This window comes from Rhinoraja longicauda, chromosome 29 (assembly GCF_053455715.1).
Source record: "Rhinoraja longicauda isolate Sanriku21f chromosome 29, sRhiLon1.1, whole genome shotgun sequence".
Classification (NCBI taxonomy): domain Eukaryota; kingdom Metazoa; phylum Chordata; class Chondrichthyes; order Rajiformes; family Arhynchobatidae; genus Rhinoraja; species Rhinoraja longicauda.
This window is the reverse complement of record NC_135981.1, coordinates 23,640,735-23,664,386: the sequence shown is the minus strand read 5'-3', so window position 1 is coordinate 23,664,386 and position 23,652 is coordinate 23,640,735. Positions and strand designations below refer to the sequence as shown.

At 41.1% G+C, this 23,652-nt stretch overlaps 1 protein-coding gene across 1 annotated transcript; it reads right to left on the bottom strand.

Moving 5' to 3' along the window:
• Positions 1–1,846: 1,846 nt before the first annotated feature.
• asb16 (ankyrin repeat and SOCS box containing 16) lies at positions 1,847–22,652 on the bottom strand. Its single transcript, XM_078424576.1, has 5 exons — positions 22,355–22,652; positions 18,734–19,001; positions 15,820–16,312; positions 14,626–14,739; positions 1,847–2,286 (listed from the first exon to the last, which is right to left on the bottom strand). The coding sequence occupies exons 1-5, from the start codon at positions 22,650–22,652 to the stop codon at positions 2,101–2,103; spliced, it is 1,359 nt and encodes a 452-aa protein (XP_078280702.1). The 3' UTR covers positions 1,847–2,100.
• Between the last annotated feature and the right edge of the window lie 1,000 nt (positions 22,653–23,652).

Sequence of the window (23,652 nt, the reverse complement as noted above, 5' to 3'; positions counted from 1 at the left end):
ACTCTGCTCAGACAGCACCTCCTCAGTCAGGATCAAACTCGGGTCTCTGGTGCCGTAAGGCAGCGACTGTGCCGCTGTGCCGCCTGAAGGACACGACGTTTAGGAAGGGCAGGAAGCAAGAAAAAGCGGGGAAGTAAGTGGCTGTGCTAATTAATGGCCTTAATGCAATAGAGAATGATGTCCCAAGCTCAGGCAACCAGGATGCAGAAACTGTTGGGATGAGCAAGCAAAATATGAAAAGGTAGAAAGTAGCCATGAAAGTCACTCAGGTTTCTTACTAGTAAGGTAATATTGCTTCCATTGTCAATTTAACCCATTTGTAGAGGTTGTGTCTGCCATTTACTTACCAGTGTGTTGCACCAGCCCATAACAATTCTCTGACAAGAAGTCTGGGCCACACGCCGCAGAAAGTGCCCCAACTTCCCATATGTCATTTGGGTGGATAAGGCGGCATAGAAACATAGAGAAACATAGAGAACAGGTGCAGGAGTGGGCCATTCAGCCCTTTGGAGAATATCATCAGGGATTCAGTAACCTGGGGCATACTTTGTATGCGTTCGCGGGCTAATAGGTCAAAGTGAGAAGTGATTAGAGTCCAAGGGTTCTTTTAAGAACCACTACGTTATTCTGAAAGATCGACAACTTGGTTCTGCCTCTTTGAACGGTAAATAATCTATCCTGATGTGGAGTGTGTCAGTTGAAAGACAATGCTACATATCAGGATAGCTCAGGGAATGAGGAGGGCGACACAGGACGTCACCGATTTTGCATAAGAAAATTTACATGTGCACTGTAGTACTCTAGCCAAAACCGACTTACATAGAATTTGACTTATGCAAGGGTTTACTGTGGAATATAAAACTCAGCGGGACGGGCACTTCCTTCGTACACTATCTAGGTGATAACGCACACAGATTATTTGCAGTTGCTTATTTAAGAATTTTTGAAGTCGTAAATAAGTGCTTGCACTGATTATCAATGACATCTGCATTCCTTGGATATTAATTAGATTGTTGGTAAATTTATATACCTATTATTCCTCTATAATTTGAAAAACATTAATCGAGTATCAAATTATTCCAAATTACTACCAACCCACTATGTAGAAATAATATAGTTCCTAACAGGACTCTTAAAAGGTTTGAAAATATTTTTTATTTTATTGTTATAGCACTTTCATTGGCATTTTAGTACTCTCATTGTCTCTTTTATTTTGAACAGGATAATAGTAGTGGTGATGAGACAAAACAATCATGGCAAATAGCATTAAAAAGTAATTTGGCTGTGTTCATTAGCGATTCCAAAAATATTACTTCACTGTTGTACACTGAGGGGTAATTTACAATTGTTATTAACATTAAACCCATCTTTGTGATGAGCCAGAAAAAAAACAAAGAACTCAGTGAAAACCCAAGCAGTCGGGGAGAGAACATGCAAACTCCAATAAGACAGCACCAGAGATCAGGACTAAACCCAGGTTCTTGGAACTGTGAGGCAGCAGTTACTGAAGTTCAGGCTAAATTCTTAAATTACAATATGGAAAATAAAATCTGCATGATCCATCTAATGTGCCAATAACTTAAATAAAACACATATTGGGAGGATTCATTGAAAAAACAAGTAGTTTCAAATGCATAATAGCAGACAACAACGTTATTTAATAAGATTTCCTGCCATTTCATGGTATTCCCTTTGGCTTTGTTCATTTCATTGTACCGAATAAGAAAGGAGATTGCAAGGAGTGCAAATTAGCAGGCAAAGAAAAAGATAGGAAGCAGCAGACATTATTCCATGGCATATCAAGAGCGGGGGGGGGGGGGGGGGGGAGCACAGGTTTGGGGTACTCTTAACAAAACAATGCAGTTGCATATTAAAATTATTTCTTCATTAACTACTCTAGTTTTCCCAATTATACAACTGATTGAACAAATTTGATAGATTCAGACAATTCTAGAATTCATCCTGGATAAGTCACTTCATAGTATTTTTGTTTCTAATCCAGTAGGTGTAACCATGTAATAAAATATGGTGATGCAAGGATTCTGATCTTGTTCCAAAATCTGTGCCTTTCCAGAATTTTCTACTTTTATTATTATCTTTTCATTTGATAACACGTTCACATTTCAACAGCAAAAACTCCTTGAAACTACTTGGAAGTGATAACTGTGGTATGACCGAATGGCATTGAGTTCCAAGATACTTCCTTAAAGCACAGCGTGCAAGATGTTGAAGGGTACGCGGTTTGTTGGTCATTTGTACAATGGATTCGTAGAAAGCCTCGTGTTTCTGAAAGAAAGCAAATTAATCTGTATCATACCTAATTCGGTGAACCTTGAATGTTCAGATAATTTGGGGATATTGGAAACAAAGCAATTATGAAAATAGAGACCATGGGGCAGAACAGTGGCGGGTGCTGTCTTCACGGAGTTTGTACGTTCTCCATGTGACCGCATGGGTTTTTTCCGGGTGCTCCTATTTCCTCCCACACTCAAAAGACGTACAGGTTTGTAGGTTAATTGGCTTAGGTAAAATTGTAAATTGTCCCTAGTGTGTACCAAAGATACTAGAGGAACACGATAGACCACTCGACCCTAAAAACAGTAGTACGTCATGGCGCCATTTTAGTAGGCAGAAACTTGCAGAAACACTTAAAAGGAAAAATAACAAAAATCTGTGAATTGATAGATGAGATATATTCTGCATTTTAATGGTATCATCACACATACTGTTCCCCCAAAACACTGATTACACTGCGAGAGGCATAGCGAACGGCGGGTTTTGCCTACTAAAATGGCTCCTTTGTGTACTACACCAGTATAGGCGATTTCAACGGAGTGGTCCATCTTGTTCCTCTAGTATCTTTGGTGTTCAGGTGATCGCTGGTCGGCACGGACTTGGTGGGCCAAAAGGCCAGTTTCCACGCTATATCTCCAAAGTCTAAAGTCTAAAAATGGATCCCCTTGTGATTGATCAACTATTGTGTTGAACTATTTGATTTCATTTGCTGGTTTATGCCAGTGTCAATTTGTACTTTTTCTTCTCAAATATTTGACTAAGTCCCTTTCTATCATTTTATAGCCACAGTCATTTTAGCTAGTTGTGGTTAAAACAGTTCCAGGTTTTATCATTTAGAAGAAAAACTGTAAATGTTGGAAACCTGAAATAAAATTGGAACTACAGGAAGCGTACAGTAGGTCAGGCAGGAGCTCTAGGGCAGTGCTTCTAAAACTGGTGAATGGTTCACCCAAGGGCAAATTAAATTATTTTGGGGTGAATGAAACTAGAGGGGTGAATGACTTAATTTATTCAGATATTTATATATTTTTTTCTATACTTAAAAAAGGCATTGCCATTAAAGTGGTTAGTAAGCTCATTGGTTTTAATGGCAGTGGAGCTGGAAATTTGATATGTTTTTTCTCTCCACCTATGGTTTTCTAATTTCAAAGTAGCAGGATATTTCCCACATTTACTGTAATATAACCTTTTAGGGAAGACCAGACAAGCTAGTGGGATCATAAATGTATAAATGGCAACACTGGAGGATCGCTGTAGGCAACTGTTGAACTGAAACTTTACTTTGTGTTGCCAATCTAGCTACTTTTCTGCTAGAACTAGAATTCTACACATATTTACTGTACTTCAATCTACCAGCACTTATTTGCATCAAACAACATTAATTCTAGCTATATTAAGGAGATTTGAGCCCCGCTTTTAGGCAATCTAAAGTTAGATTGTGCCATTTTCTTGTGGTGCAGTTGTTAACTGATTGGTGGCATTTTCAGTTTTAAAGTTTTAAAGTTTGATTTCTAAGTACTAAGTTCTAATTGTTGCAAGATGTGGTGAAAATTGTCAATGCTATTCGCCCACAAGCAACATGCATACAAGCTGGCCTTATATTTTTTGAAGATTTGTTTAACAGTACTATATAGACTCGAATTTGCTGATTTTTTTTTTGCTTGCAGATTAAGACACTGGGTCTTTGTTGAAGTACCAAAAGAAACCAGCTCTAGAGGAAGAGTTTGTAGAAGGAAGTAATTCATTTCTGAAAGAAAGTGAAACGAACAGGACTCAAGAGGAGGTATGTTCAGGAGGCAAGTCACTTGTGAAGGGTGACAAGGAAACTGAGGATAACGAACTTAAAAATGCAGTTATGTATGTTACAGATGATGACTCTTAAAGATACGGGCAAGGAAAAACCTAATCTCAAGAGGAAATACCCGGACCAAAGTACCCTCTCCTCAAAACTCAAGACAAGAAAGTGGAACGAAGAATATATCAAAAGACCTCTTCTTCTTGCCTCTCTTCAAATAGAACATGTGCTCATGAAAGAAAAAAAGCCAGACATAGAGGCTGAGAAATTTGTCAAACCGTATTTGAAAATTGTTGCCAATCTATTACATGGTGGAAAGCAAACAGTGGATAAAGTAGTGCAAATTCCTTTGTCCAATGACACAATGAAACTTCGATCTACTATGATTGCTGAAGATCTGAAGCATCAACTGATGGCGAAACTGTTGGAAGCATCATTTTTCGCTCTGCAGTTTGATGAAACGATGGACATTAAAAATGATGCACAACTCATTGTGTATTCGGTTCCCGGATCAAAGCTTGGGAAAAATTGTCAAGCATTATGTCTTTTGCTTGCCAGTCGGAGAACAAACTACAGGTGGATTTATTTTCTCCAAGCTTGACGAATTCATGAAAAATGAAAATTTATCTTGGAGCAAATGTGTTGCTGTGACTACAGACAGTGCTGCAGCCATGATGGGGAAACATAAAGGAGCCACTGCTCGCATCAAAGAAAAATCCCAGAATTGCACCTTTTTACATTGTTGTTTACATTGGGAAGCATTGGCTGCCAAGAAACTGGTTGCAATGACCAGAAAAATGAGCTGGAAGAATTGTTGCAAGATGTGGTGAAAATTGTCAATGCTATTCGCCCACAAGCAAATAAATGTTGGCTGTTTCCAGAGCTATGCAAGGATATGTCTGCAGATCACATGATTCTCCTCCTGCATTCTGAGGTTCGATGGTTGTCACGTGGAAGAGTCCTTGAAAGAGTACTGTCCCTCAAGAACGAACTGTCTGTAATTTTTACTGAGCAAGGTGACGTCAAAGCAATGCATTTCAATGATTTTTGGATGGCCAAATTGGGTGACATGACTTCTATCTTTGAACATTTGAATCGGCTCAACTTGTCACTTCAAGGTAAAGGAGGTGACATCTTCGATGTCCTTGGGAAAATAGAAGCCATGAAAATGAAGATCATCGTGTGGCATAGTAAAATTTGTAAAGGCAATTTCTCCAATTTCCCACGTTAGAAAAGCTTCCTCAAAGTGGGGAAAAAAGCAACTTGATCTGGAGAAAATACTGAAGGACATCATGTCCGACCATCTGCAGTTGCTGTCTAAAAATTTTGAAACATATTTTCCTCAGAAGCATCTGCAGGAGTTGGAAAATTAGATGTGGATAGTTAATCCTTTTATCACCAGCCACATCAAGCGAGCAGATTTTGGGGCAACGTCAGAAATGTTGATGAAGCTTCACTATGACTTCACTCAAAAATCATCTTTTGAGATGTACTCCTACTATGGAGACTATTGGGTTGGATGACTTGCTTTCCCTGAATACAAATCAATTGCCTTGAAGGCCCTTCAACATTAGTAATGATGACAACAACTTTCCTGTCTGAACAAGGATTTTCGACCTTGGTAGAATTGAAAACCAAAAAACGGAATTCACTTCAGTATGTTGTTTCGTTAATGCGGGTTGCTTTGGAGAAGGAAATTGAACTTCGGTTTGAGAAGCATGTCACAGGAATACAGGAACATCCTAGTCATTATAGACAATAGACAATAGGTGCAGGAGTAGGCACCGCCATTCAATGTGATCATGGCTGATCATTCTCAATCAGTACCCCGTTCCTGCTTTCTCCCCATACCCCCTGACTCTGCTATCCTTAAGAGCTCTATCTAGCTCTCTCTTGAATGTATTCAGAGAATTGGCCTCCACTGCCCTCTGAGGCAGAGAATTCCACAGATTCACAACTCTGACTAAAAAAGATTTTCCTCATCTCTGTTCTAAATGGCCTACCCCTTATTCTTAAACTGTGGCCCCATCATTGATGGTAAAAAAACATACATGTAAGTGTAGAAGTATACTGCTTGTCATCTATTTGTGGTAAACATACACAATAAGAAAATATTGTTTCTAAGAATCTAATTCTAAGTTCTAAGACAGTTGTTTACTAACTTTACTTTTTGTAAACTAGAAAAATTCTAATAATTTTTCTGTTCAATTTTTTTTGTCACTCCTAGTTGGGAGGGTGGGAGCGTGCCAGATATTCAGAACTGAGCAACAATGTTGTGATGGTGTTTTGAGCATGCATGTGACAAATACATGTCAGTACACATGCACAACTTTTAAAATATATCTGGATTGGGAAGAGCCAGCTTCTGGAGAGAAGTATGCCAAATATTAGAAGTTGATATTTGGTGGTATTGTGAGCTTTCATCGGGGAGAATTATAGAAAGTTATATTAGTTGTATACTAATATATTAAATCACATACTCCATTGTTTTTTGAGCTAGTTTTCCAAGAAAAAAACTGCAGTAATCAAAGCTCGAAAGGGTAGGATGGGACTGAAGCCCAGTGTTTAGACGTTGGAATGTTTTTTTTAATCATTCTGATAGAATGATTTTATATCATATCATATCATATCATATATATACAGCCGGAAACAGGCCTTTTCGGCCCACCAAGTCCGTGCCGCCCAGCGATCCCCGTACATTAACACTATCCTACACCCACTAGGGACAATTTTTACATTTACCCAGCCAATTAACCTACATACCTGTACGTCTTTGGAGGTAATTAATGGTAATTAAATTTCTTTCTTTTTTTCACTCCTAGTTTGCTTTACATATTTTTAGGATGTTCAAACAGTTGAATAAAATAAACACTTAAGAAATGAGTTAATTTATGTTTTTTGCTCATGTGACAAAATAAATTATATATAAAATTATACACAAGGGAGAATAAGACGAAAATGACCAAAAAGCATAAGAAAACTTAGTCGAGGGTGAATGAAATGTTGTGATAAAGACTCAAGGGTGAATAACGCTGAAATCGTTTAAGAAGCACTGCTCTTGGGAGATTAACAAACTAGGATAGATATTACGGATTGTGTCGCTCCTTTCCCTCCATTCAGAAAGTTTTGTATTAAAAATTCCAAAAGGTACTCAAGGTGAGACAAGGATAATTAAATTCTTGTGCCATCTCAAACAGCTCCCAAAAGATCTGTAAAGTTGACAGATAAATTGAACACTTTAATTCTTATGAAAGATCTTAAAATGCAACCTAGGCTTTGCTCCACAGTGATGCTTGTCTGCTCTGCTGCAGCTTCTCAGTATTTTCTGTTTTTATGCCAGATTCCATTAATCTTGCAAGTGTCAACATATTATTCTAACCGAAGATAGACACAAAATGCTGTAGTAACTCAGCAGGACAGGCAGCATCTCTGGATAGAAGGAATGGGTGACGTTTCACGAAAGGGTCCCGACCCGAAACGTTACCCATTCCTTCTATCCAGAGCTGCTGCCTGTCCCGCTTAGTCACTCCAGCATTTTGTACACATCTTCGGTGTAAACCAGCACCTGCAGTTCCTTCCCACATATTATTCTAACCACTGTCTTTAGATTTCTAGTAATTATTTTGCATTCCACCGGGTGGCAGCCTTTTCGTCGTTTTTGATATTTTTAGTGTGTTTTTAAAAGTTTGTGTTAATGTTCTCTGGTTTGTTTTATGTGGGGGGAGGGGGTCAGGGGAAACTTTTGTCAATCTCTCACCTTGCCAAAGATGCGATTGTTTTGCGGATCGTATCTCCGGTCGCTCTGCGGCCTAATGTCATGGAGCTGGCGGCCTTGCTCAAGACTGACCTTGAGCCCCACTGCGGGGCCGTGAACTTACCATCGGAGCCTGCGATCCCTTGCCTGAGATCGACGCTCCAACGTTTATTTCGCCATCGAGGAGCCGCAGTCTCGGGACGAGACTAATGTCGGGAAGCTCCAAAGCCGCAGGAGGTTCGACCAGCCCCAACCCGGGCTCCCCCCGGCGCGGGGGAGCTGAGATCCTCCCCGATGCGGGAGCTTGATCACCCCGACACGGAGGGCCCGACCCCCGGCTACGGGAGCCAAAATCGCCCCGACAACGGACGGCTCGAGGCCCCCGACCGCGGGAGAACAAAGAAGGGAAGAGATTGAACTTTCTTTTTGCCTTCCATCACACTGTGGAATGTGGGGGAGTCGCTGTGGTGAATGTTTATGTTAAAAAGTATTTTGTGAGTCTTGTTTGGTATGACTATGGCAAATCAAATTCCTCGTGTTGCAAAACATACTTGGCTAATAAAGTATGATTATTATGATTATGACAATGGGGAATTATGCAAGTTTATTTTAGGGGAATCAGTGGTGAAGTGTTTATAAAATTAGTATTGGTGAACTTTGGGTTTGGTAGAAGCCAGTGTGAGCAGAAGGGTACATTTTGCTTCAGCAGTCTACATTTTGTACCCAGGGTTTGCCCACACATTTGCTTGATTTCTTCTCCACCGACCCAGAGTGTCAATGGCTTCAGTGTTGAAGCCAATGATACTTGAGTAGTAGCACAGGTCCTAGAATCCTAAAACATATGTCAGGCACCTTATTTACATGTGAAAAGTGCTCAAGGCCAAATCTTGGCATGGAGACAGAGCATGGTTTTGTTGATACGGAATGTGTGACACTTACCCATTTTAGGATGGGTAATTTGATACAATTTGATACTTGACAAAAACAGACAAGAGTGCAGCTAAATTATATTTTTAAACCTCCTTGTTCTAATTTTTACACCATTTTGTCAAAGGGTTACCCTGAACTATCTCACCGAGTCCCAGGTTTCACCTCCAGTCGATGGTGAATTAGCCGATCTCAGTCAGAGCAACAGAGCTCTTGCAACTCTGCTTAGAAAAGCATATGGTTAATTCATGCATGGCTTATCGATGAATTATAACTTATCGATGAATTATGTTATAAGCATCTTGGGACTGAGTGTAATGATAATTGTGGATAGGCAATATGCAATATTAAATTAAATGTAAATTAAACTTGTCCTTATAAAAATATTAAAATGCATCATATGTGATGGCACCTGTGGGTTCAGTCTCTTGAAAGGAAAAGCACCAATCAGTTTAGCATAATATAATGGACTCTGTCCACCTATTGCTCTCCATAAGGAAAGTTTCATATAGAAATACCCTTCAAAATTGCTCAGATTAGACAGGCAATCTTTCGCATGGATGATTACAATCTTTTGGTATTCAGAAATTGGAATCACACTTAATCCACTCGAAAGAAGATCTCTAATGTCAGAAGTGAAACTGAATACATCTTTAGTTTGCTAAGATGAATGAATGAAATCCTAAAACAAATGTTTTGAACATTCAGAGACCCATGCCTTCTAGACACAAGGCATGAGATATGGTAGGGTACAAAGAACATGTAAGGTGTGAAAAGAACAGATCAAAGCAGACGGTGATCAAGGAAATGTACAATGGTTCATTGTTGGATGAGGGGAAGGTTATAACGTGGCACACACACAGTAAAATTAATCAGGAGGACAGTGAAACCAGTAGAACCAGGGTGGGGGAGGGACGGAGAGAGAAGGAAAGTAAGGGTAACTTGAAGTTTATACCACTGGGTTGTAAGCTGGCCAAATGAAATATGATGTGCTGCTGCTCCAATTTGTGTTTGGCCTCACTCTGACACTTCTATGTTTGAAACACTGACTATTTGATCATAAATAAAAGCATTAGTAAAAGACTGCACTGCCTGTTATGATGTTTGGTTCCATTTATGAATGAGAGAAAGGCTAAATTCAGATTAATGCTGTTTTGGCACAATTACTTTAAACTCCCATGTTCAGATACAAATGTGATGCATTAGTAGTAGAACAAATTCCAAATTAAATTGACTGCTGTCAATGTGAAATGGAGTGGTTATTAAATATGGAAAAACAGTGCTGGAGAGTATGTGATACCATATACTTGAGGTAATATTGAAATCTTTCCTGTAATTATGAACATTATGGTACCTTTTTTGGTTCATAGGAGATTGGTAGTGATAGCACGTTGAACTGTCAAAGAATATCAGGAATGAAGCGGTGAGGACACACGAGGATTTGACTGCAGTGCAGTGGTGAGCAATGATGCCTGTGGGGCCTGCTGTCACCGGGAGGAAGAATTATTCGTCAGATGTCTTTAGCACTGCCTGCGTACAGGAAGTTCCGCATACATGGTGTTTATAGATAGGTTGATTTCTGGAAGTACACATGATGGCATGCTTCTGGTCCCTCACAGCCCGAGGGACCTGTGCATGTTTCTCCCTGGCATCCTCCTCTTCCCTTTTGTCATTTGTATATGCTGTCAAAGCATAAACTAGCAACTTATTCCAAAAGAACTTTACTGCTGTCTAATGGCGACATTACATCACCTGATCAGGGGAAGAAGTCCCTCTGTTCCACCAATTGCTCTTCCCTCCTTTTAGCCAATCTCTTTCTCAGTTTTGATGAAAGGTCTCAGACCTAAAATGTTAATTAGAACTTAGAATAGTACAGCACAGAACCAAAAGGACACAAAGTGCTGGATTAACTCAGTGGGTCAGGCAGCATTGCTGGAGAACGTGGATAGGTGGCGTTTTGGGTCAAAGCCCTTTTTAAGTTCAAGAGTCAAGAGTGTTTCATTGTCATATGTCCCAGATAGAACAATTAAATTCTTACTTGCTGCAGCACAACAGAATATGTATTTGAAGAAGGGTCTCGATCTGAAACATCCCCTATGCACGTTCTCCAGAGATGCTGCGTGACCAACTTAGTTATTCCAACACTTAGTGTCTTTTTGTGTATTAACCAGCATCTGTAGTTCCTTGTTTCTACAGCACAGAACACATGCCCTTTGGCCCACGATGCCTGTGCCAAATATAACCAATTAAACTAATTCCTTCAGTCTGCATATGATCCATGTCCCTCCATTCCCTGCATATCCATGTGCCTATCTAAAAGACTTAAATGCCACTATCGTATCTGCCTCCACCAACACACCTGGCAGTGTGTTCCACGTACCCACCATTTAAAAACTTGCTTCTCACATCTCCTTTAGGGTTTCCCCCGTCACCTTAAAGCTGTACCTTCTATTATTTGACATTTCCACCCTATCACAAAAATTGAAACCATCTACCCTACCATGCCTCCCATACTTTTTATAAACCTATCAACCTCCGATACCCCGGAGAAAACAATCCAAGATTTCCAATAACCCAACCTCTCCTTTCTCGGTAATCTATGCAGGATTCTGGTAAAACTCTTTTACAATCTATCCAAATCCTCTATATCCTTGTAATGGGATGGCCAGAACTGCACACAATACTGCAAATACAACTTAGCTAAAGTTTAATAAAGCTGCGGCTTCCAGACTCACAAACGTTATGTCCTGATTGATGAAGCCAAGCACACCATATGCCTACTTTACTAACCTGTCTACGTGTGGTGCAACTTTCAAGGAGCTGTAGACTTGGACCCCAACATCCCACGGTACTTCAATGTTGTTGAGGGCAAAGCCAACAGCTGTGTACCTTTGCCTTGCATTTCATAAGGTCATAAGGGATAGAAGTAGAATTAGGCCATTCGGCCCATTGTCTACTCCGCCATTCAATCATGGTTGATCTATCTCTCCCTCCTAACCCCATTCCCCTGCCTTCTCCCCATAACCTTCGACACCTGTACTAATCAATAATCTATCTATGCCATAAAAATATCCATTGACTTGGCCTCCACAGCCTTCTGAAGCAAAGAATTTGACCTCCAGGGGAACAATACCTCATATTTGCCTGGATTAAGCTCTATTTTTCATTTGTCTGTCCATTTCTATAATTATCTATATCCCGCTGTACCCCTTTTGCAGCCTTGTTCAATGTCCACAACAACTTTTGTGTCATCTGTAAACTTACTTGCCAAGTCTAGATGCAGAAAACATGTTCCCGATGTCGGGGGAGTCCAGAACCACAGGCCACAGTTTAAGAATAAGGGGTAGGCCATTTAGAATTGAGATTAGGAAAACCTTTTTCACACACAGATTTGTGAATTTGTGGAATTCTCTGCCTCAGAAGGCAGTGGAGGCCGATTCACTGGATGCATTCAAAAGAGAGTTAGCTAGAGCTCTATGGGGCTGGCGGAATCAAGGGGAGAAGGTGGGAACGTGGTGCTGATTGTGGATGATCAGCCATGATCACTCTGAATGGCGGTGCTGGCTCGAAGGGCCGAATGGCCTACTCCTGCACTATTGTCTATTTACCTATGTAACCCATCATGATTTTTTTTTAAAGTGTCATTTATCTATATCAAAAACAAAAGAGAACCCAGCACTGATCCCAACAGAACACCACAGGTCACAGACCACCATCCATAACAACACTTTTCCACCACTACCTTCTGTCTTCTCTGCGTAAGCCGGTTCTGAATCCAAATTACCAAATCATCGTGGATACTATGCATCTTAATATCCTGGATCAGCCTGCCATAAGAGACCTGGTCAGATGCCTTACTAACGTCTACGTCTGCTGTCCTACCCTCACTCACCTTCATTACCTCTTCAAAATACAATCAAGCTTGTGAGACATGACCTACCTTGCACAAAGCCATGCTGACTATCTCGAATTAGCTCATTCTCTTCCACGAGTAAATCCTATTCCTAAGAATCCTCTCCGATAGCTTCCCCGCCTCTGACGTGAGGCAATTGGCTCTATAATCTTTGCAGCACCAAGTGCTCTCAGTTGGTTTATACGGAGTGAATTGACAGCATAAGTATGACTTCTGAGATAGTGGGAATTTCATGAAGAGATTGAATTGGTTCATCCACAAAGCAATTCTAGCTAAATATCATTGCAAAAGCTTCATATCTATCCCGTGGCACCTGCATGCTGAGCTCTATCATCATTGTGGATGTTGTTGGAGCCACACACTCCCCTTATTAAATCTTCATCCTCATTCAAAAACAGATGGGGCTGGTTTGCAGAGCATTGATCTAATCAGTGATTGTGGGATCATTTAGTGTCTATTTCATTTTGCTTTTATAATTTAGTGTGTCTTGTCGCTTAGCCAGGTTGTTCTCAATCTAAATACATCTGATGCTGATCCTGATGTGACTATCTGCACTCTGGATTAAATCAGGGTTGGATTGATTGTAGTGGATGAAGACTGAGGAATACCACTCGACCTTTACTGATGATCCATGGGGCTTGAAGGAAACTCAGTTTTGAGCTGCCACATCTGTTCTGAATCTACCCCACTTAACATGAGGGCGATGCTACATAACACACGGAGGGTGTCCTCTGTTCATTCATACCATGTCGTCATTGAATTTTAACCTCGTCCATTTCTGTCATTAAACAATTATACTTAGCTGATTTCCTGATTCTGGTAACTTATATAAAATTTATCAACAGAAACCCCCCCAGAAATGTCGTGAATCTGGCAGAATATCTATTTTGTGGAAACAGAACTGCAAAAGCTTATTTATACCCTAGATAGACACAAAGTGCTGGAGTAACTCAGCGGGTCAGGTGGCATCTCTGGAGGAAAAGAATATGTCCTTTTCCTTTTCCTCTCCAATCCTTTTCCTCCAGAGATGCTGCCTGACCTGCTAAGTTACTCCAGCACTTTGTGTCTAACTTTAGAATATTTATTTTGTTGAGCTGAGTTTCTCCAATCTCTGATATATAATTTTCATTTCAATGTATTTTGCAATTTATCATATTACATTATCATTTATGGCACAGATGGAAGCCATTCAGCCTGGCAGGTCCATACTAGCTCTCAGAGCATTCTCGGCCCCGTCCCTCAGTAGCTCTGTAAATTATTAACTCTCAAAAGCCCTTTAAGAGCATTTGCTTTTTGTTTTTGCCAATTATCAACAGTAAGGGAAATTTCCAGTGGCTAATTCGCCATGAAGGAGGAAACCACAGCAACCAGCCAAAACCCACATGGTCACAGGGGCATAGAAAAAACTCCACAGAAAACTGCACACAAGGTCAGGATCAAAACAGATCACCGGAGTTTCAAAGTAACAGCAATAGCGATAGTGCAACGCATCTGTAAAGATCTATTTGAAAGCAGTTATCCTCAAACCTGTAGGATGTGGCTTTGAAAAAAAAAATAATATCCTAACTTTTACACACTGTACATATTGTACCTACTAGAATACCTGACTATCTCGAGGATATAATTAGGCCTCCAGTTGGTTTTTAAAAAAAAGCAGTTTAACCTGTAGAACAGCTATCTTATATGAAGATAGACACAAAATGCTGGAGTAACTCAGCGGGACAGGCAACATCTCTGGAGAGAAGACCTACCCGAAACGTCACCCATTCCTTCTCTCCAGAGAAGCTGCCTGTCCTTCCGAGTTATTCCAGCACTTTGTGACTATCTTCGGTGTAAAGCAGCATCTGCTGTTCCTTCCTACACAAGTTATGTGATTTGTTTTGAGTTTGTTAAAATGCATTTCTTTGGCCACCCAGAATGTACTATTCCCTCTCCACATACTTGCCACATGTCCGGGGGCACAGCTTCGATCCAAGAGTCACACAATGGAATGCACTCGTAGGTATTTAACACAACTTCCATTGTCTGGGGAGACATTGCGCATTGCTTGAGTATCTGAAAGAGAGACAAACTTTGCAATGTTACATATTCCTCAATGATAGTTAATAATAATAATAATAGTGCATGTTACCAGAACTAGCAAATCGACTTTATAAGGAAAGGACATAAAATTCTGCAGCACAGTGCAAGACGATTACATTACCATTAAAGTACCAACCATGTACAGCACCAGTATTGTGTGCAGCTCTTGTTGCCATGTTCGAGAAAAGATATTGAACTGGATGGAGTTCAAAAATGATTTACTAGGTCTGCTGGGTTTGGGTTTTAAAGATAGGCTGAGACCAGTTTCCCTGGAGCGTAGGAAGCTGGTGAGCTTACAGAGGTTTATAAAAATCATGAGGGGCATAGACTAGGTTAATAGCCCCAAGGTTACAGATTCTAAAAATAGAGCTCATACATTTACGGTGAGGGGGAAAAGATGAAAAAGTGACCAGACGGGCAACTTATTCACACAGAGAGCATAGAATGAGTTGCCAGAGGAAGTGGTGGAGGCTGGTACAATTACAATGTTTAGAAGAATCCTAGCCAACTACATGGAGAGGAAAAGGTTTGAAGGGATAAGTGGGACTAGCTCGATTAGACAACTTTATTGCTATGGGCAAATTGGGCCGGAGGGATCATTTCTGTGCTGTGCAGCTGACTCTAGGTAATGATAATTTAACTTATTTAGCAACACAAAATCCCTCGGTGTCAGGTGTAATAATACCACCGTCATATTGCCATAAGGTCATAGGAGATAGGAGCAGAATTAGGCCATTCAGCCCATCAAGTCTACCCCACTATTCAACCATGGCTGATCTATCTCTCCTTCCTAACCCCATTCTCATGCCTTTTCCCCGTAACCCCGACACCCGTACTAATCAATAAATATTCTCCTCATTTTACTGTCTAATGAATGGAGTGTAAAGTTAGTGCTGCACCCAAATTGGCCAGTTTGCTGACAGCTGGGTTAGGTTGAGATTTTTTCCCAGGTTTGTTGGTTCTCAGCTTAGTCATTTGTTTAACAATGTCAAACCCCATTTCCCGAAGCTTACATTGGCATCTATGCAAGATAATAATTGCAAAGCCGGATACCTTGGGATCAGCCAGAGTTGCTCCGTGGTTCAGGAGTGATAAGACAATTTGCTCCGGGTGATAGTCCAAGTGATCTTCAACCGCCAGTAAAATGCAGTCCATTGGTGTGTAGCCAGCGCAGTTCTCAGCATTGACAGAAGCACCGTGCATCAGTAATAAATCCACAATCCCAGGGTGACCATTCCCACAGGCATTGTGGAGCGGGGTGTGCTTCTTTTTCCCAGCAGTTTTCACCTCAGCTCCACTACTGATCAGCATCTTGCAGACGTTGTAATATCTACCAAAAGCCTCTCGTTTCTCCGCATAAGAGCAGGCAGCATTGAGCGCAGTCTCTCCTTCACGGTTCTTCTTGTGGCAGTAGGCACAGTAGCTCAGGTAAAGGTCCACGTGTTCGTCCAAACCATGCTTTGCAGCAACATGAAGTGGAGTGATCTGTCTTTCTCGGGTCTGCATGTTCACTCTGGCATTATGTTCCAGCAGGAGCTTAGCACACCTGAAACAGCCATGATAAAGCAAAATGAGCCCCATCTTACATATTTCCTCAATTATTCCCCAATTGCAACTGCGAACGGTTGATATTTTGTTAGTTCTGTCAATTGAGACAAACTGTAAGAGCACAGCAAGCCAGTGACACATACAATAAACGTCCCAAGTATTCTGTCGATACAGCATGTCATTTTAGACATGTGTTTATTCTGCAACTTAAATCTATTCACAGATGGTCAAAAAGTATTCATGTAGACAACCCATATTGAAATCTTAAAATGTCTTCAACTGCCCAAGTTTCAGTGTGTTTGGCTGCATATTATGGGGCCAGCATTATACAGGTAATTGATCTGGCATCATGATGGCATTTCTGAATATCTCTTGTGTTATTATCGATTGTCACACTTATAGTCGGACACAAAAAGCTAGAGTAACTGCGGTTCAGGCAGCATCTCTGGAGAGAAGGAATGGGTGACGCTTTGGGTCGAGACCCTTCTTCAGTCTGAAGAAGGGTGTCGACCCGAAAGGCCACCCATTTCTTCTCTCCAGAGATGCTGCCTGACCCGCTGAGTTACTCCAGCTTTTTGGGTCAATCTTCGGTTTAAACCAGTATCTGCAGGTCCTTCCTTCGCACTTATAGTTAGATATGGCTGACTTAATGCAAGTGTCATCTTGGCACAGCAATAACTCCATTGGATGTGCAATGCAGGATTCATCAGAACTCCTGCACGTAATAATATCAAAGGCATATTGAATAATGACCAATAGGATTACCTATAAATATCTCATCCAAAGACAGGCGGATAAGATATTTATATCAAGACCCACAGTCTCTTTATTGAAAAGAGGGAACTTCCTCAGTGATTTGCCAACTCAACTCCTTCAAACCTAATTCAGTTTCTCATTCACAAGAACCCCACAGTGCAAATTGGCTATATATTTGGAAAAGAAACCTAGCCCAGTTGACTTCTCAATCCCTCTTGCTTGATTCTCAGGTTGCACTGGTTAAAAGCAGAAAATGTGCTTATAGCAATAAAAATGTACTCTAGTAATAATAATGATCTTTTTTCATATATCACACCATAATTGTAAGATCAAAAGCTTTAAACTTTTTTGTATATCATCAAGGTCATAGAGCCAGAAACAGGCCCTTTGGCCCAACTTGCCCACACCGACCAACATGTCCCATCTACACTAGTCCCACCTAGATGTTTCTTTGATGGATGTTTCTTTTTTGTGTGTTTTTGGGGTTGGGTGGTTTGAGTGCCTATTTAATGCTTTTATTGTTGGACTGTGTTTTTGGGGGTTTTGGGGTGTGTGATTTGAATGCCTATTTAATGCTTTTATTGTTGGACTGTGTTTTGGGGGGTTTTTGGGGTTGGGTAATTTGGGTGCCTGTTTAGTGCTTTTATTGTTGGACTGTGGGTGATTGAATTAACATTTTGTTCAAGATGGCCGCGCCGTTGTGTTTGGCTGCCTGCCACTGTATGTTTCTTTTTTTTTTTTTCCTAGTCAGATGTGCAGCACTTTGGTCAACGTGGGTTGTTTTTAAATGTGCTATACAAATAAATTGACTTGACTTGACTTGACTAGAAACATAGAAAATAGGTGCAGGAGGCCATTTGGCCCTTCCAACCAGCTCCGCCATTCATTGTGATCATGGCTGATCATCTACAATCAGTAACCTGTGCCTGCCTTCTCCTCGTATTCCTTTATTCCACTAGACTGTAGAGCACTATCTAACTCTGTTTTAAATTCATCCAGTGAATTGGCCTCCACTGCCTTCTGTGGCAGAGAATTCCACAAATTCACAACTCTCTGGGTGAAAAAGTTTCTTCTCACCTGAGTTTTAAGTGGCCTCCCCTTTATTCTTAGACTGTGTCCCCTGGTTCTGGACTCCCCCAACATTGGGAATATTTTTCCTGCATCTAGCTTGTCTAGTCCTTTTATGATTTTATACGTCTCTATAAGATCCCATCTCATCCTTGTAAACTCCAGTGAATACAAGCCTAGTCTTTCCAATCTTTCCTCCTATGATAGTCCCGCCATCCCATGGCTGTGTTTGGCCCATATCCCTCCAAACCTGTCCTATCCATGTACCTGTTACAATAGTCCCTGCCTCCACTACCTCTTTTGCCAGCTCATTCCATACACCCACCAGCCTTTGTGTGGAAAAAGTTACCACTCCGATTCCTATTAAATCTTTCCCCCTTCACCTTAAACCTCTCCTCACCATCTAAGGTGCAAAAAAATGATACAGTAATTGAAAAGTTAATGATATGTCTATTATTTGGTGTATCAATAATGGATTGTATGTTTAATGCTGTGCATTTCCCTATATTCCCTACTTGAAAATTTAAGTGAAGGAACAATTATTCTGCTCGGAATAGGTTGCAATATAGCTGCACATGGCAAGAAATCAACTTACAAAATGGTCTTTGGGCTGGTGCACAGGTGCAGAGGAGCATACCCTTCATCAGAGATTGCATTGGGATCAGCTCCAATTCTGAGCAGAAGTTTGGCACATTCACTGTGTCCATTGGCACAGGCAGCATGTAAAGCCGTTGCTCCTCCAGGCTCTGCATTAACATCAGCACCATGTCCCAGTAAGTGCTTCAGACACTCTGTGTGCCCTCGCTGTGCAGTGATGTAGAGCGGCGTTGTTCGTTTCTGTTTGGAGGTAAGTGACCAAAGACCTGAAGCACAAAAACAGATCGCACAATCATTACAATGTTGTGCACGGCATTTCTGACACAAACAACCACACAGTGCAGCAAATCTTTTTAATTCCATGTGACACAGATGTACCATTATCCTTGATTTGAACAATACGAATCTGTAAAGATTCACTTGGCAAAAATGTGTAATTAATAATGGTACATATAATGGAAGAGCCTTTTGAAATTTGTAAGAAAACAGTGAAATAAAAGTTAAATAAACAACCGATAATCCAGAAAATCTGCTAGCCTGACAGTACCAAAGTCCCAAAGGTGCTGGATTATCAGAGTATTACTATGATCTCTTGAAAAGTATTAAGGTGGATAAATCCGCAGGGCTAGATGGGATCCATCCTTAGTTCTTGAGAGGGACAAGAGGGGAGATTACAGGGGCTTTGACAATGATCTTTGTATCCTCTCGAGCCACTGGCATGGTCCCGAAGAACTGGAGATTAGCCAGCGTGGTTCCTTTGTTTAAGAAGGGAAGTTGGAAATCATAGGCCGGTGAGCCTCACATCAGTGTTCGGGAAGCTTTTGGAGCAGTTTCTTCAGGGCAGAATTTAGTCACATTTGGAAGAGATTGGGATAGTTAGGGATAGTCAGCATGGCTTTATCTGTAGAACTCATGTCTTAGTAACTTGAATGTGGTTTTTTTCAGGAGGTGACAAAGCAGATTAATGAGGGTAGCACACTGAATGTTGTCTGCATAGATTTCACTGACTAAAAAAGCTTACAGAATCTACAGTTTCACCATTAATCTTGTGATTTGGCCACTGGGTACACATAATGCATGTGAGTAAAGCAGATCAGTATCTGGCACTCCTTTAACGAACCACAGATGGGAGAAGCTTATCCATCTGAAGCAATAAGGCTCCTTCAAACGAGGTACAGGTCCATCACCAATTTGCCAGCATGATTGGTTGCAAACCTATGCTGGACTGCCGGATCAGAGGTCACGGCCTCCGAGAGGGATTGAATGGTACCGGAACCAAAGTCAGCCACGGAAGTTGACTACTGAAATGGATCTGTGCAGGAAGGAGTTGCAGATGGTGGTTTACACCGCAGATAGATACAAAATGCTGGAGTAACAGCGGGACAGGCAGCATCTCTGGAGAGAAGGAATAGGTGACGTTTTAGGTCAAAACCCTTCAGACTGGATTAGGACGGATCAGCCGGATCTGACCAGGCCAGAGTTCAAGAGTTCCGGCCGCAAGGGGGCAAATTAGACCCACTGATCAGTGGTGGAAATCCTGATGAGGTCGAGATCGGCTGCCTCACCTCGCCTAGGCACCACTCCAGCTTTTTGTGTCTACCTTCAGTTTAAACCAGCATTTGCAGTTCCTTCCTACACATTTCGCCTGGCTCTTTAAAGCTGTTCCATCATTCGATACGATGATGACTAATCCTGTACCATGCTTGCTTTCCAACCCAATTCCCAGAACCTTTGAATCCCTCAGTCACTGTCAATTCATCAATCTCAACCTCGATCATATTCAAATATTGAGCACCATCAGCCCTTTGCAGAAAATAATTTTCTGCAGAATTAAGTGATAAATGGAATCTATAAATCAAAATAGACAATAGATAATAGGTGCAGGTGTAGGCCATTCGGCCCTTTGAGCCGGCACTACCATTCAATGTGATCATGGCTGATCATTCTCAATCAGTACCCCGTTCCTGCCTTCTCCCCATACCCCCTGACTCCGCTATCCTTAAGAGCTCTGTCTAGCTCTCTCTTGAATGCATTCAGAGAATTGGCCTCCACTGCCTTCTGAGGCAGAGAATTCCACAGATTCACAACTCTCTGACTGAAAAGGTTTTTCCTCATCTCAGTTCTAAATGGCCTACCCCTTATTCTTAAACTGTGGCCCCTGGTTCTAGACTCCCCCAACATTGGGAACATGTTTCCTGCCTCTAACGTGTCCAACCCCTTAATAATCTTATATGTTTTGATAAAAATCCCCTCTCATCCTTCTAAATTCCAGTGTATACAAGCCTAGCCGCTCCAGTCTTTCAACATATGACAGTCCCGCCATTCCGGAATTAACATAGTAAACCTACGCTGCACGCCCTCAATAGCAAGATTATCCTTCCTCAAATTTGGAGACCAAAACTGCACACAGTACTCCAATCTTGGCTTGTACTCCAGGTGCGGTCTCACTAGGGCGTGAAAATATTCAGAAAACTAGGCTAACAAACATCTATGAAGAAAACAAGACAGATATAGCATGTTGAGCTCTTTCTTCTGTACTGTTGCAAAATTCGAAAGAGTAGAACAGGGAGAAGAAGCAAATCAACCATGCACAAGGAATGTGAAAAATGTTAGTGCTTATCTGGAGAACAGTCGTTGGATTCAATGGTAGATAAGATATACACTTGAACTAAAAGTTGGCATAACAAGAAATCAAAGAAATATATTTACAAGAGACATTGGGTGTTAATAATTGTAGGAATGGTGAAACAGAAGACATGTTGGCAGGCTGAGCAAGTTTCAATGGCTTATCAAAACTTCTGGTAAAAACATGCAGGCTGGGAAGTGTTGTTAAACTATATTAAAATGCTGAAGACACAGATGTGCTGCTTTCCAGTCATTGTAAAACAGAACAGAAATTCCCTGTTTGATACATAGTACATCATTCACTCTCCACTCATCAATATTACATCAAAAGCAATTAAAATAATAATTGGTGGGAAGAGAGAATTCTCAAACTAAAGTTCGTGTTTGCGAAGATGCTTCTGAGTTTATCCATGTTGCAAATAAGCCATGGGTTATTTCCAACAGTGTAGGAAGGAGTTCCAGATATTGGTTTACACCGAAGATAGACACGAAATGCTGGAGTAACTCAGCGGGACAGGCTGAAGAGAAGGAATGGATGACGTTCACAGCTTGGGAACCATGGTCAAATGTGGAATGGATTTCCTTGGTTCAATGACAAAAACTCCAAAGCAATTATTTTTAAACAGTTCATGAGGAAGAAAAGCTGAAGATCATCTCTAGCCTCAAAGAAACTGATACAGCCAAGATTCCCTTATGGCATATTCAACTTCAGTTACTGGGAGGGAGGGGGGGCATTGGATGAGCTAAAATTAAAAAGGCATCTAACTGACCAGGGAAGAATTCGAGAGCACAGGGAAGAGAGGATAAAGTAAAGATTCGGCTCTGTAGGTAATATAGGATGGATTCCAGTCTGACAAGGACATGCAGTTTGAAGAAGGAAGCCCTTCGTGTGGAATCATTGTTGGGAAGAACAAAATAAAGTCACATAACGTTCTACAATAAAGCATGGAACTACCTTAGTCTTAATTGTGGACCATTGGAGTGAGGTTCATACCTAGTTCTGCTGACCAGTTCAGTTCATGGCTGACCGTCTTAATGATCGTGTTGACCGAATCCTTGCTCAGGAAGATGTCCCTGATCTTGTCCAAATCCCCGCTCAACAAGGCATCGTGAACGGACGAATCGGTGCTGACCCTCGGCCGTGGTCTTGTTTCCCCAACTGGACTTTGGCTGAGAACGGTTGTGTGTCTGTGTCTGTACAAACCTCTGCTTCGTTCCTCCAAATCGCGCAAACCACTCCGTAACCTCAGCGACCGGAGTGTCGAGGAAGCACCGAAAGTGTCCCGGAACATGGTGCCGAGGGCAATCGCCGTTACAAATCTTGATGCGGGTTACATTCAGATGATCCTCGCCGTCACACTTGGCTGAAACCAATATTCAGTCACGATTCCAAGTAACAAGACCAAACATTCAGCCGCGCACTGAGCTTTGCTCGTACGTGGTGTGATGTTTGTGATATAAACAGACATGAGCATAGCTGTGAATACTGCAGTGTCATTACATGCTTTTAGAATGGGTAGAATCTCCCGAGGTACAGGGTTTAGTAAAGTAAGTGTACCTGAAACAAAACTAAAGCACATGTTCTTCCATCAAAATACACTATGTATAATGATGGCTTGTGCAATTGAATGCACACTTGCATCCGTGAAATGTCACTAATAGCAATTTTACTCATTATCTAGATTAAATCACACTAAAACAAACATTCAGCAGTGTGTGTATCTACGATGGAAAGCTTAGTTTAAACTGTGAATTCCTCCACTCCATGCCGTTTCGCAGCAGTGGTTGTTTACACTTCAACACAATATATTGTGTTAACTGCTTTGGGTTGTTTGAGCGGTGCTACAAAGCATTATGAATCTACATTCTGCATAATTGCTGTAAGTTATTGCCAACTTGCTGCTGATATTATGTGCATTCACAAGTTATAATACATAGAAAATTTAAAAACTGAAACATGCTTCCATTAATTATCACAAGTGAATAAATTACTCTTCAATTTCTTTACATTCTAATTTATGAAGAACAGTTGTACAAACGATATGAAAGAGTTCCTGTTTACAAACCATGAATTTTGTTAGATAAAATTAGCTTAAACTCGGTTGGGGTCAAGTCAAGAGTGTTTTATTGTCATGTGTCTCAGATAGAACAATAAAATTCTTATTTGCTGCAGCACAACAGAAATCAGCCATCAGTCTGAAGAAGGGTCTCGACCCGAAACGTGGCCCATTCCTTCTCTCCTGAGATGCTGCCTGACCTGCTGAGTTACTCCAGCATTTTGTGAATAAATAC